The sequence below is a fragment of the Notechis scutatus genome, chromosome 5 (genome assembly GCF_049901735.1).
Source record: "Notechis scutatus isolate UNSWTSFEM ecotype Mainland chromosome 5, rNotScu1.2, whole genome shotgun sequence".
NCBI lineage: Eukaryota > Metazoa > Chordata > Lepidosauria > Squamata > Elapidae > Notechis > Notechis scutatus.
This window is the reverse complement of record NC_142013.1, coordinates 55,638,843-55,654,319: the sequence shown is the minus strand read 5'-3', so window position 1 is coordinate 55,654,319 and position 15,477 is coordinate 55,638,843. Positions and strand designations below refer to the sequence as shown.

Genomic DNA, 15,477 nt, shown 5'->3' with positions numbered 1-15,477 from the left:
TGCTTTGCATGCACGCACACACTTTGCATGTGTGTGCATGCACCAAATGTGCACTTGGCACAGGCGCAGAGGCTTGCTGACTCACCTCCTGCAATCCTGCACTCTCCCTGTCACTTCAGCAGCTTCCACGTGGCAATCTGCTGTGCCGCGCAAAGCAGCTGCGCTTACAAAACAGGGAATAAAGGTTAGTATGGGAGCCCTGGCGGGCGGGTGGGCCCAACAGCAGAGTGTCGGAGAGAACCGGTTTGGTATCCGCTGCTCATCAGCTCTACCAGCTGGGCAGAACCGGGCCAAACCAGTAGAATACCACCATTGATCATAAGGATAGGTTCACTGAATTTCAATGGATCAATTGATATCTTGATAGACTGAAGTCTACCTGTTCAGTGTTTAAAGCAGTTGATATTCATTTGGGTTATATCTTGAAAGAGTCGTCTTCAGGGGTTGGTCCTGCAGTCAAGATGCTTTTAGATGCATCTCGTGATCCATGAACTTTAGGAAGTGCCACCTAATGCTTTGAAGGAGGCCCTTTGCTAATGTTACATATCTCAAAATTAGCATGGCATCACTAGACCCTTGCCACAGGATCTGCTGCACTATCACCACGTTGCTTTTTCCTTAGAGACTAGTTGTCAACTGTGGTTTATGCTTAGGAGCTTCACATAACCAAATCCCCAATGGCACAGCCATTCAGAAGTCCTTCTCATATAGCGGACCTCACTTCAGAAGTTCAGAGTTCAACCAAGGGGACTAGGACAAATCCAGCTACATAATGCAACTCCATTCCATGGAACTTCTTCCCACATATAACTAATGAAGGAAGCTAGTAACATTCAGTATTTTAATTTGTTCCTAACCTAACAGACAAATGAATGCCAAGCCCTTTTTGTACTTTGCACTTAAAATAAAAAGGGAGATACTTGTATTTCTATAGTGGGCAATCCTTGAGCTGAAATTGCATCCGTTCATGAAGTGGCATTCCCCTTTTATATTTCCTGTCCATGATACATCTTGGAAATGCACAAATCATATATAAAAGAAGCCCAGGTATTATTATTAGTGCCCTGATTGTCACTCTAGGCTTCCAAACAGATTAGAAAGAGGGGGAGATCATGTTTCCATCTTGCTGCTACAGTTCTTGTGTTTCCTGAAATGACAAACTACTAGCAAGCTGCCAATTTAAGGGAGATAATAAATAGCTATGCAATCTTCCCTTCTTTGGGCAATTTGTGAGCATTTTACATGCTTGAAGAGCCAGGAAACTCTTGATGAGTCAAAAACAAACTTGTACATAGCATTCTAGCTCAATAACACCTGCCCATAACACCTATCCTTGTTCTGTACTCTTTTATCAGGATCCTGGCTTGTGAGGATCACTCTAAGAGGCAGAGCTGAAAATACAAAGATGCAGGGGTGGGATTCTACCAGTTTGGACCAGTTCTATAGAACCGGTTGTTACCATTCTGCACAGTTTGGACAACCGGCAAATCACGCTACTGGCTAGCCCTGCCCCTCCCCACTCACCCCTCCCTTCCCTGCCCAGTCACTCCTTATCTCACATGCAGGCCATCCAACTTGCCTGCAATGTGCAAGCAAATTTTATGTGACAGACTCAGGCAGCAGATTGCAGAAAGGTAGATCTGTGAGTGAATCTGCGATTCTGCAAGCAACTCAATCTGACTGCCTGCTTTGGCTGATTTTGGGTAAAAGTTGTTCTTTTTTTAAATAAAAAATTCAATATTTACATAAACATTTACAATATTTACATACAAGCCACACCCAACCAGTCACATGACCACCAAGCCCTGCCCAGTCAGCAAGCCATGTCCACCCAGTCACATGACCACCAAGCCACACCCACAAATTACGCCACACCCACAGAACCAGTTGTTAAGAAATTTGAATCCCACCCCTGCAAAGATGCATAGAAGCAACAATAAAACCAGTCAAAATAATGATTAGGAAAAACTATTTACATGATGATTTCATAATGTTCACAAACATAGTCTTAATCAGAATCAGGGCAGAGCTGGGACGGGCCTTGAAGGACTTTTAGTCTAACCTCCTACTAAAGCAGGAGACGCTATACAATTTGAGACAAGGGGCTGTCTAATCTCTTCTTAAAAGCCTCCAGTGATGAAGCACCCACAACTTCTGAAGGTAAGTTGTTCCACTGATTAATTGTTCTCACAGTTAAAGTCCTTTAAATATACTTACTTGTAAGTAAGTTATCTTTAAATATACTCACTGTTAACTCTGTTAAATATACTTAGAATAGCATTGCAAAAATACATAAAATTGATTCCTCTCATATTAAAAGGACTGGAGTAATCAATCCAATACACACACAAATTGAAAAACACAAATAGCTTTAAAGTATAGGGCTCCTATTCCCAAACAATGTGTTAGTAAGCTACCAGATATATCTCAATGGTGATGTAACAGAAGTTCAGCAAATATATATAAATCTTGACACTTACAGCAAATAGCATCTTCATTTATAAGCTTCATCTCCTTCAGCCTAGACTGAAATTTTCTAATATTTCTCTTCTTCTCTTATTTGTAAGTAAATCTCTAACATGTTCTACAAAAGTTACAGCAACTCTTTTTCACAACTGCAGGCATAGCCAATGTGGTGTCTTGCAACAGAGCTGGGCAAACCAGGGTTCAAAACTGCTAAATAATGACACTCACTAGGTGCTTTTCCTTAATGAGATGTTTTTGTGCTGTAGAGACATTTCCTTTTCAAGAAAATGCAGTTTGGCCTGTTGAGACATTGATCTTTGCTTCATGTCCTGCCTGCTTCAGCAATTAAACAGCAGGAAGAAACTATCAGTGCATGAACTACATATGTACATACATACTTCTTGCATGTAAGGGATGAGCCAGAAAACATAGTTGGAACAGGCAGATTACGTTGCTAAGCAACTTGTGAGGCATCCCTTAGATATTTAGCACAAACTTATTAAATACATTATAAAAGTCTGATTAGAGGTTGATCAGCACTTAGAGGAACAAACTTGCACAACAGTCATAATAAAGACATAATTACTAGGCATTTTTAAAATAATATTGGAGTGCCCCCAAATTCAGTCCTCTGGTCTGTTTCTTCTATATTTTTATTTACAACTAGGAAAGGGAGATGGAAGGAACTGTTACACTGGACAACGAAGATTTTGCTTCCTAAACACTTTGAAATGTATCTTATAGATTATAGAATCATGAAAATAACTTGTAATTTAACCTATCACATGCTGTTTTATAGAAATCATCTTTTTTTACACAATGACAATGTACACCCTTCAGTACTGGCTGGCTTTGATGCACACATGAAATAAACATGAAAACATGGAACTGTTCTTGAAGCACATCCAGTATACCAATTGCAACTGGAATATTTCTGGGATCTAAAAGTAGTGGGTCTGCTGCTTGAATGCAGCTCAAATATACCAAATGCTGTTCTTGACATATGTGAAAGGAATAGCCTTACAAGAGAGTCACATTACATTAAAAAAGAAATGGCCACTCTGATAGAATTTTGTTCCTGGATAGAAAAATGGGGTAGATGAACCACCTGTTGATCCAACAAAGATATCTTTGCCTCCTAAGACTCTGACTGATAAAATGTGAAAGTGAGGAACAAAAAAGGTAAATGTTTTTATTATTTAGAATCATAGAGTCATTGGGATGAAAGGGACCTTGGAAGTCTTCCATCTAGTCCAACCTCCTGCTCAAGGCAGGATATTCTAATCTATACCATCCCAGTATGGAATTGAATAAAAAAAAAATTAATTCTGCATTGGCACTTCAAGTATTGTGTTTAGGATTCAGTTTAAAAAGAATTTAGAGGCACTGAAAGAGGTGAAGTGAATGTTAGAGACAATTTCTTGACAATGGAAATAGATTGATAATGAAATCAGTGTGGGAGTGGGCTCCTCCCTTTTGTCAGATGTGTTCAAGTAGAAGTTGGATAATTAACCAGCAGGGACACTGTAATTTGGATTTCTGCTTTGAGTCTTTTTCAAATCTATCAAATACTTAGCAAACAAACCAAGCCCAGTCATTAACTATTATGTGAAATAGAACATTCCATGTAATGTCAATGGTAGCAAGGGTATATTTTCATTTTATTTCTTTATTACAGATATTTCTACTATGTCCAGCTCAAGCTGACTCATGGCAGAAATAGTCATGTAAACATGACCATTGGGATGCTGCAACAGATGTAAGTGTGAGAAGTGGTTGTAAGTAACTTTTGAATTGCTGTTGCAACTTTGAATGGTCACTAAACAAATGGTCATGAAAGCTCCCTTTACAATATTATGTAGGAATAATTCTTATATTTGTTCAGTAAATGACCCAAGTTTAAAGTTTGTTTTGAAGTAAAACCTTTTAATATGTCTCAGATAATTATGAAAGAAGGATTTTAACTAACTAACAGATGATGGTCAACAGAGAATTCAGTTAACCTGCTCTTTCCAAAACCACAGCATTTGAAAGATGGAAATTAACATTGTACAAATCATGTCTTTATGAACACAACATTGTCCAATTCAATAAAGTACTCTCCTCACTTTCATTTCCTTGATTTTTTTAATCCAAGTCCCAGTTGATAAAGTTTCATTATCAATAAATGAAACAGATAAAAATCTGTCTGGCAAGTTTCTGTATTAAAATTTATCATGCTTTTTCAGACATACATCCTTCCCACATTTTCTTCAACAATAAAAATGTCCTTTAGCTAGTAATTGTTGAATAAAAGTAGCAATCCAATATGATAGGGGGTTGGGGAATCAGTTTAGATTGTGTTATATAAAGAAATTCCAAATGGTATAATTTCCATGGAGAAAGTATTCTGTATCCTGTACAGATGCAGATAGATAACTCCACAAAACATCCATAACAAAGTACTTTTATTGATTCATCAGGTATTCTCATAACTCACATTTGTGATGAAGTTCTTCCTTAATGACCAATCCTTTGTATATCTGTCTTGTAGGTAAAAAGATGATTTATCTTCTATCCTTTTTCCCTCATGTTGTAGCGATAGAAGTAAAACAGTTACCACGAGTCCGTGAGTTCAGGCAAGAATGAGGAAAAAAAAACCCAACCCCTCGAGGGTCAATTTAGTGACCAATCAGGATTACAGACGTGGTCACGCGATATGGACTACATTTCCCAGGATACCTTAACTACATTTACCATAAGGGGACAGCTCATAATTGCTACCTAACTATCCAATTCCCATACACTGGCTGGACAGCATACTCCCCACCTGGAATTGTAAATTCCACTATTCAAAGAAGAAAAAAATTAACTATAAACTAAGATAAGAAATAGACAGTAATAGTAACTGAATAGCATATAACTATATAACTAAGATAAACAGTAAACATTAATAAAGCATCAAACAAAGCAAAGCATGCAAAGCTTGAGGTTCAATCTTGAAGTTCAGCCTCTTGGTGCAAGTCTGCTGGTCACCTCTGGCGGCCTTTTAGGTGGTACAGGTACTCTTGGTGGCAAAGGTGAAAGTCTGGTGGTCGCTTCTGGTGGCCTTTTAGGGTTGGAACGATACTCTTGCTTCCACAGTGTCAACGGGAGCCGGGTAGGTGTTGGAAAGGGTGTTGCATAGGCATATGCCCATGTAGAGTGTCTTAGTGGATGTCTGGAGGTTGCTGGCGGCTGTTTAGAGTATCCTAGCGAAAGTGTACTGATTGCCAGAGCCTTTTAGTCTGGAATGGCATTCTTGTTTTCGATGGTGCTAAAGGGCATCGGGAGGCTGTTGGAATGGATGGTGCTAAGGCATTTGCCTGGGTTGGAGCCTGCATCCGATTGTCACTGACAATTCCTATGATTCCCCATCCTAGTGGAGATTTGATGGCCACTGGGCCATCTACAGGGCTGCTGACTGACTCGGAGAAGAGAAAGGCGTGTGGGGCATTATTTCCCAGCAAGAGTAAGATCTCAGTCTCCCGATCTAGAGCGGGAAAGTGATGAGCCAGGTTCTGTAGATGAGGCATGCTACTTATGATCTCAGGTGTTGTGATCTGACTGCGATAATTCGGTACCCCATCGCATTCAAATACGGGTGGTAGTGGGAACCGGGAACTTCCATCCAATGACTCTATGCAGAGTCCAGAAGCTCTCCTCCCCGCCATGCTTCTTGGTCCATGGCACGTTGATACAGTGAAGTGAAGTTCATTCTGTTGCACCTCAAAGTGGTCGAAGAATGCAGGTCTGGCCAGGGTGCAGGTGCTTTGAGTGTCTATCTGCACGTACATTTTCATGGCATCTTCAGGGCATCCTTCAGGGTACACTTTGGCTACACATACGGGAAGACATGAACGAGGGCATGGTGAGTCAGCGCATAGTGCCGTGCAGTTGACACTCATCCTTGGTTTTGGTTGTGGTTTGTCAATCTGCTGAGGAACCCTGCATGCTTCTGTGTTACGTTGAGGCTCCTTGTCCAAAGGAGGGTTATGAGATATCTGCAGTGGCGGCTCGGAGTCTGGATGCAGCGCATTCGGGTGTTGGTCACTATGGCATAAGTCGCATTGCACCTTGGCTGTGCAGTACTTGGGCGGGTGTTTGGATACGCAACACTTGTAGCAGTATTGGTAGTCCCTTAGCAACTCTTTTCGTTGGGTCAGTGATTTTGCTGCAAATCCAGTGCATCTGTTCAGTGTGTGACAAGTGTGGTGCATAGGACAAAACTGTATTCTCCTTGTATTTGGAAATCTAAATTGGGTTGTATCTGATGAGTTCTCTCCCCAACTGTGTGTGGATGAGGAGTCGATATCGGTGTTATGTGTGGATGTTTGGTGATGATCTGTAGAGATGTGCAGTAGAGGTTGGAGAGGTCCAGAGTTGCAGTAGAAGTCTCTGTTAGGTTGGTAAACTCTGCTTCTGAGGCGAAGGTTTCTGAAGCTGTTGCAGGACTCTGTTTTCCGGAAGACAAATTCTTGGAGAAAGGCAAAGGGTGGGTCTTGTCTGCGGTTCACGGCCAGAAAGGCGTTGGACAAAACAATCCATCGTTCTAATATTTCTTTTGGGAGTTTGGCGATGATTGCTTCTTGCGTTATGAAGAGATCAAGGCAAGTCAGTCCTAGTAAGTCAGAACATTCTTTGGCTGTTCACAGCTCTGTAAGGATGTTGGAAAAGTCCTCTAGTTTTTGGGTTTCGTGGATGGTGATACACGGAAAACTAGTTTTTGGGTTTCGTGGATGGTGATACACGGAAAACTGTAAAGTCGTTCTAGGAGCGAGTATTCCATCAATGTGTCTTCGCCATATTTCCAGTTCAAAGCATCCCACGCTCGTTTTAGAGTGGTGTCTGGGTCGTTAAGTAAGCCTGTGTAAATGTGTTTCACCATGTAGCTAGACCGTGGTCCTAGCCATGCCAACAGAAATTTAAGCAGCTGTTCGCTTTGGGCGGTGCTCGTGAAAATAGACTTCCATAGTAGGTATTCTCTGCCTGGCTTGTCGTTGAATTTGTACCCACCACTGACTGCTAAGTCTAACCTTCCACACCTTAGTGATGGTTCTCTGTTACTTCTCTGTGAGGGCAAGTCATCTCTTTGTATGACGTCATTGTAGACAATGTGTGGAGTTTCTCGGGGAGAAGCTTGTGTTTTGGGGCATCACAGATCTTCCCAAGCTCCGCCCATGAGTCTGCGTAGCAGCGATATTGCTTCTCCCAATTGTTCCTCAAGTGTTCTTCCATGGGTTCGGTAAGCTTCTTACTCTTTCTAAGGTCGTAGGCTTTCGGAGGTATCACCACTTCCGTAGAGATTTGGACATCTGAAACTGGGTTTTGGGAACCAGGCTCCAGGTTTACATCAAAGGTGGGTGGAGGGTTCAAGTCCTCTGGTACTGCAGGGACATCCGTCATGGCTGAAGCAGTTGCCATGTTTCAAATTGGTAAAAGGTGACTTTGGAAAAATTTAGTGATTTTCCGTGCAATTTCCTTTTTTTGTACTAGGGTGCGCTGCAAGCTGGTAGCAGAAAGTAGAATTGCTGCTGGATTTAATACTGGAGCACGTAGGTGGCACTGCAAAATCTGGGTGATGCTAGCACAAGGCACAGTATGGCTGCTTCTAGAGTGCGTTATGAGCTTGCAACATAAGGGGGCACTAGAGGTTGTGTCGCGAAGTCTGAAGACGAGGGCTGAACGCAGAAATATGCCTGTTAGTGTTGCTTGCTCCACAAGGTGGCAGCAGAGGGTCTGGAAGACGCTGTTACAATAGTTGCAAAAAGGGATTGTCATTGGATAAACACTCTGGTCAAATTTGAGAAACTGTGTAAAAAAAAAAAAAAACCTCAGGGAAATTTCTCCTTGAGCCCCAGATGTAGCTGTGGGCTGCTTTGCTTAGGTCTGTTGGGTTGCAGTTAATCTTGAATTAAATTGATTAAATTGTCCACAATAGTTTCAAAAAAGGAATTATCAATGCAAACACGTATTGGAAAACTCAGGGAGATTTTTCTTTGAGCCCCAGAAGCCGCTGCTTTAAGATTCAGGAAATCCCCTTTCTGGAGAGTAAGCATTAACAAGTCAGCAGAGACAGCAAGACTTCCTGAGCCTCTGTGGTTGGATAGAGAAAGAGGGGGGAAATTCCTCCCAGCAGCCAAGCGGGCTTTTTAAAATATATGTTGCATAGATAAAGAAAAAAGATCAAATTCCTTTGCTTGGGAGGAAAAAGGAAGTCATTGTAGGTTTTTTCAAGCGAAGGAACGCTTTCAGCATTTGTATAGAGTTTTGAAACAAAGGGGTCTGCCTTGTGGCAGGCTGTTTCTATGGTGACGAGGAATGCAAGGTATCTTTATTGGTCACTTCCTGCTGAACATAGGAACAGAAAGAGAGAGAAAAAAGGCAAACCCTCTCCAACTGCTGAGAATTGTAGCTGCAGTTTCTTATTTTCTTAATCACAAGAAGAGATTAGAGTTCCTTCATCTGCATTTGAAAAAAAAAGGTTGTAGGTAGTAACTGGGGAGAAGCAGGGCAGATGGTAAAACCTGGCTCCTCCCTTTGTTTTACAAATTGACTCTTCCCAGTTAGGAGTTGTAATTTGAGACACAGCACTTCTTTCACTGAAGAGAAAAGGAGGGGGAATTTGCCCCTTTCTGGCTTGACACGAAAGACAAAAGAATCCTGCCTCAGTAAAGGATCGAAGGAGGCAAATTTGATAGTCTTTGAAAGCCAGAGCGTAGGATATTGGAAAAGGAGAAGGGGGGGGGATTCTTGCGCCTCCCTGCAATTCAAACTGAGGCACAGAGCTTAGTATTCTTCATTCACTCCTGGCTTCAACATTACTTGCTTTATCACAAATCCAAATTAACAGTCTTTATACTGATGGGCTTCAGGATTTCAAATTAAATCATCTTTTTACTATTCTGTATCCTGTACAGATGCAGATAGATAACTCCACAAAACATCCATAACAAAGTACTTTTATTGGTTCATCAGGTATCCTCATAACTCACATTTGTGATGAAGTTCTTCTTTAATGACCAATCCTTTGTACATCTGTCTTATAGGTAAAAAGATGATTTATCTTCTATCCTTTTTCCCTCATGTTGTAGCGATAAAAGTAAAACAGTTACCATGAGTCCGTGAGTTCAGGCAAGAATGAAGAAAACCTCCCCCAACCCCTTGAGGGTCAATTTAGTGACCAATCAGGATTACAGATGTGGTCACATGATATGGACTACATTTCCCAGGATACCTTAACTACATTTACCATGATGCATTCCCTTAAGGAGACAGCTTACAACTGCTACCTAACTATCCAATTCCCATACACTGGCTGGACAGCACAGAAAGCATTTAATCAAGGTTTGGAAACAAATCTATCAGTAGAAGACAATATACTTCATGTAGTTCAGGATCAAATGTAGAATCCTTGGTGCTCTCTGAGCTTGGTTGTTTGTATGCAGACAATCAAGCAGGAAAGAATACCCTAGTTAAGGAACTGCTAAGGAGAAAAACAATCAAACAGAGAAACAACCAAGCAGAAAACAATCCTCTAATCAAGGAACTGTCAAAGGGAAGACACAACGAGAAGAACAACTCTGGCAGGGCAAGCTAATGTATATAAATAGAAAGTAATCACTAGCACTGATAATGTTATCTATCTGGGTAGTGAAACATCTGCAAGCAAGCCAAAGGTGGTATTCAGCAGGTTCTGACCAGTTCTGGAGAACTGGTAGTGGAAATTGTGAGTAGTTCGGAGAACCGGCAAACCCTAACTCTAACCTCTGACTGGAGATTTTACAGTATTCTTCCCCTGCCACGCCCACCAAGCCACACCCACAGAACCAGTAGTAAAAATTTTTGAATCCCTCCACTAAACCAAGTTCAAAGAACACCAAGGGTGTCTCTCTCTGGCTCTCCCTCCCTCCCCTCTTTCTCTTAGTTTGGCTCAATAAAATTCTACTAGGAGTATTACCATTTCTACTAGGGGTATGGAGGTAAAAACCAGAGTTGTGTTTTAGGGGAAAAAATTAAAATGAGATAGTAACATTCCCTTTTTGAAAACAATATAAAAAATATTACAAATTCAAGGAAATGACAAAATACTACAAATTCAAGGAAATGATGCTTACAGTGCATAACGTTCTAATTTTGCACTTCTGAGGGTAAATATTGAAGGTTTTGGGATTGCTATATCTTCTCTGAAAATTTTCAGACTTTTCCAGAACTAGGCAAAGATAACTTAATTCTGATTTTTAACATTAGAAATCTTTGGTTAAGGCAGAAATATGTTATAAATGTTCAGCATAGAAATGGTAGGGTATCCAAGAACATAAATGACAGAAAGGACTGTCAGAAAGGAAGTCCTTAAGAAAGCATGGTGAAAAAGATGTTTCTGCCTTCACATAGATTGGCAATTGTTTGTAGAGCTGGGCAGGTCATGATACATTGTTAATACTGTGGCTATGGATTTTATAGTATATTTGAAATGTATTTAAGACAATACTAACTAGAGCCAAATTACATACACTTTTCCTATCTGACTTCAAAATTGCTTGAGGAAAATATATCAGAAAACACTGACCAGTGGACCAGCAGACAGCACAATTTGGGTCCCATGAGGTCTCAAATCACAGGGATGACTCCTTCTTGCCTGAGATGCTGTAGGTCCCACCAGGGGTGGGATACGACAGGGTTATCTATCGGTTCGGGATTTATGAGCTTCCCTGCACGCTGCGAGCCACGTGCCTGTAAATCGTCATCAGCAGCTGTGTGCAGAGAAGCAGCCTTTGAAACAGCCCTCTTTTCCTGCTTTTTTAACTGCAGCTGTGCCTCGTTTGGCAGCTGAAGTTGAAAAATCAGGAAATAAAGATCAGGTAAGAGCCCAGGTGGGCAAGTGGGCAAAAACGTCAGCAGACATAGAACCAGTTCTATGTCTGCTGCTCTTCAGAGCTACCGGTTCTACAGAGGTGGACAGAACTGGTAGAAACCCACCCCTGGGTCTCACCAGTAAACCATGTAGAGTATCAAATGAGTCTTTGTTCAGAGTCAAAGCTTCTAGAATAGGGATGTCAAACTCACATCGTCATGGCAGTGTCACATGACATATTGGAACTTTTTTCCCCTTCGCTAAAACACTGCATAATGCATCTGACCCATGGGCCAGGACTTTGACAGCCCTGTTCTAGAAGGACATCCTTACCTGAGATGGAGCTTGCGTTATACTGTATATAGGTTTTCTATCTAATACATAAGGATTTGGTTCAATTCTAGCAACTGCTGGAACAAGCTGTGTGCCTTGGAACTATCCATGGTCCTGCAAATTATATTTTGTCGGGCTGATAGTTGCTTATTTTGGCAGCCCTTCGGCACACTGCCTATTTCAGCCTTCTATAACCAAGAACCTTCTAGAAATTTTATCAGAATAGTCCCAGCTGGTTGGAAATTCTGTGATCTGTTATCCTAATGTATTTCGAAGTACCAGGCGGAAAATAAGGTTTATAGTTCCCCTGATGCTTTTTTCTACTGCTTTCTATCTTCTACTCATATGTCTTCTCCCAGAAGGTTTTAATATGCCTCTGCAAGACTTAAGCCACCAAGAGAATCTAGGCATATGCAACTGGGGATAACTCTCTATTATGGTGGGGGGATGAATAGTGTATTATCATGCGATCAAAAACGTGCAATCAAATTTTCTTTTTCTTTGTCAAGGAGTGTCAAATTCAATTTGTTAGCTTAATTTCCACCAGGCATTTGCTAAGGTAATATTGCAGAAGATATGTAGGTTTCTAAGACGGGTAAAGGTGATCTTGAGTTAAAAGAAATGCAGATATTACAATAATTGTGTACGTAGTTACTTAAAACTTTGAATCTAAAGGGCTACTAAAGCAGCACTAATATAATTTTAAAACAGCAGAACATTAAAAAAAAATACCTTACAAAATCTAATAATAAAAATAGGAAATCAGAAACCAACACCATAAAATGGAAGGTCAGGGTTAAAAGAGTGGGAAAAAGAGATACGTCTTGACAATAGGTCACAGATTCCATATAAATAAATGGCCAATTTGTGCTGGAGAGAGAATTCCATAATTTGGAATTGGACAAATGAAAAGGCTTCATTTTGCATCCATCTCTAGCAGTGGATGGGCAAATCCTACTGTTTAAAGGAGCTAAATACTTCTTGTGCTTGGAAATGCACTTAAAACTACTGACAATAAATGAAAAACAGTCTTAAAATCATATAAGCTCAACTTAAAATGCCATTCCCATTATTTCACACTACATAACATTTTCAAATACTTTACAGGGAATGTTTTATCACTGTTGTACCTGTGCCAGGTGCATGGCATATGTGACATCATAACATATGTAAAGCCTGCGAATAGTTAATGCATATTATATCAACTTGCTCAAATCTATGTCTTACAAACATGCTTCAAACTTGTAATCCCCAATTTGTAAAGGAAAACAAGAGATTTACATTGATACTAAAATTTACTTTTCTTCCATCTCTATCATTTTAAATGGCAATATATTTATTTTTGTCATCTTCTGATTGTTAAGAAGTTTTTAAGAAGTTAAGAAGACACTTTCTTTAGAATAAAGCTTCTCTGAACTACTACTTTTTTGTGGGAAGATATAATCGTATTTTGTAATAAAATCACATATAGAAAGTCTTTTATTATACAGTCCCAAGCTTTGTTTAAAAAATGTTATTTTCAATTTAGTGGGATATCCCAGAATAGTAGGCAGAATCCTGCAGCCTTAAATCTGATACAATTACAAATACTACTACTACTACTAATAATAATAATAGAAACAGAGAAAAGTTTTATTAAATTAGTTTTATGGTTAATAGCATATTCAGGATAAGGAATGGACAAACAGCTTGCTGTATTTTCTCTCTCTTTCCATTCTCTACAGGACTAAAACACATTTAGAACACACATATTTGGGGAAGCTGATGTAATAATGTATTAATAACACATGCCATGTTGATTTAGCACATACAGCACCTCAGTCATGAAACTAACTGGATTTTTAAAGTCCCATCTCCTGGTAATTTATCACAGATTAAGCAGAGGAGTCATATATGTACAAAAAGTGTATTTTTGCCACACTTTCTCTATTATAGATTTGCTCCCTCTTTAATTAATAGATTCATGTAACTCATAAAATCATAGTATGAATTACAATAGAAGTTTAATGCACTTAAGTATGTGTATATGTACATATACAAATGCACAAATACATATTTATTAGGTACCTTAGAATAATTACAAAAGGTAGACATTTTAAGGAAATAATTCAATATAATATTGATGTACCCCCAAATACTCTACTTAAACCTTTCTATTTTTCTACTAACTACTAAAATAGGTACTTCTATTTACCCTGAAAACCATTCACACAAAACCTTTGCATTTATATCCACAGAATGGCATACATACTAAATTTGTGCAGAAGAGACAAGTATCCATTCACGCTGTCCAAATCCTGAGGATTTTGTTCCTAAATTCTTATTTCAAGATTGCTTTAAAGAGGCAGCAGTGCTTATAGCTGAATAGAGCTTAAGATACAGAAGCTTTTTTTAAAAAGTGAGGTCATGAATCCACTTAGATGCAAACGTAAACAGATAAAGATAGTAGCTGTGAACAAGAAAGGAATGAACAAATACCTTTTGAATTCTTCCATTAATATCCAGATAAATACACTTGGATTGGTATGCCGATGAGCTGCATCCCATCTTCCTAAGATTTGCTACAGTGAGACTTTGACTGTAATTCGTTGGATTAACTTTACAGCAGAAATAAGGTTCAGCAAACTGAAACTGAAACACTATTTCTAGATGCATAAGTCTCTTCACTCTTTCCCATTCTGCAGCCTCAAACTACAATCCTCCCTCTCAGATATGCATGCATTTCCCATCACTTTTCTACTCCTCCTTTCATTTGTTTTCTCATTCTTGTGAAGGAACAGGCGGGAGCCAAACTCCAGACCCTGTCGCCGACTGCCCTCTTGATTCCCATAGCAACTCTCGATGGCTTCAGATCAAGGAGTCTTTCTGCAATCAATGTGCCACGGTTGTACAGAAAAGTAGGGTTTGATTAGCTGCTTTGACACAAAGCAGCTCTTAACACTCAGCAAATGATCAGCATTTATCTCACAGTTGGTGTTAAGGATTTTTATAGTAAGGTTTGAGAATTCATTCTTTTAGCAGTCTGTCTAGACATAAGAGAAAAAAAGTATGGCATTCAGTCAGCGAGTTGATTTTAAGGGCACGGTACAGCAGCACTTGGAATTCTTAAAGTTAAAATAAAGTCTTTTAGGCACACTTCTGCTTTAATGGCCCAGAAAGAAGGAAGGAGTAAAGATTATATAGGGTTCATAGAAATGGTGCATGATTTTTTTTTTGCCTATTTTTATAACCCCTAGGTTCTAAAAACTTTATGTTTAGTAGAAATAAATGACATGTTGAGGTGATTTGTAGATTGGCATGATAATTCACATTCTATAAATTTAGAATGGGGAATTATATTAAACATATTTTTAGTGAACAAATTTTAAGTGCCACCTACTGAATTATAGTGGAATATAAACTATTCAGCTGTAGGGCGATCTCTTGGATAATGTTTCTAATTTTTGATGGAGCAGAATATTCCCACAAGGCTGATATTAAAGAATTAAAAGAAATAGAATAATTTATTTTCAGAACTCAGCCTGATTGAATAGACCAATATATCGTGACCAAATGATTTCAAGATTCATCGAGACTACAAATCTCAGCCAGCACGTTATAATTCTAACCCACCCAGAAAGTTCCAAGTTTGATAAGGCTGAAATGAAGAATGCTCACCTAGTTTTCACTGAAAGTGGCCTGCTGTCACTGAGTGATTTATTGCAACATTTGTTTGCACAGTATTTTTTTTTTTAGGGATGAATAAGTTTAGGGATGAATAAGTTTTTTTTAGGGATGAATAAGTTTAGGGATGAATAAGCAAATAA

The 15,477-nt window shown here is 39.4% G+C and overlaps 1 protein-coding gene across 1 annotated transcript in view; it reads right to left on the bottom strand.

Annotated features, from left to right (window-relative positions):
- The window catches only part of PDE9A (phosphodiesterase 9A), an 88,659-nt gene extending 74,113 nt beyond the window's left edge, over window positions 1-14,546 (bottom strand). The window contains exon 1 of the mRNA XM_087967568.1: window positions 14,150-14,546. Within this exon, the coding sequence (XP_087823694.1) occupies window positions 14,150-14,326 (177 nt within the window). The 5' untranslated portion in view covers window positions 14,327-14,546. The remainder of the gene's footprint in view (window positions 1-14,149) is intronic.
- Window positions 14,547-15,477: the final 931 nt, after the last annotated feature.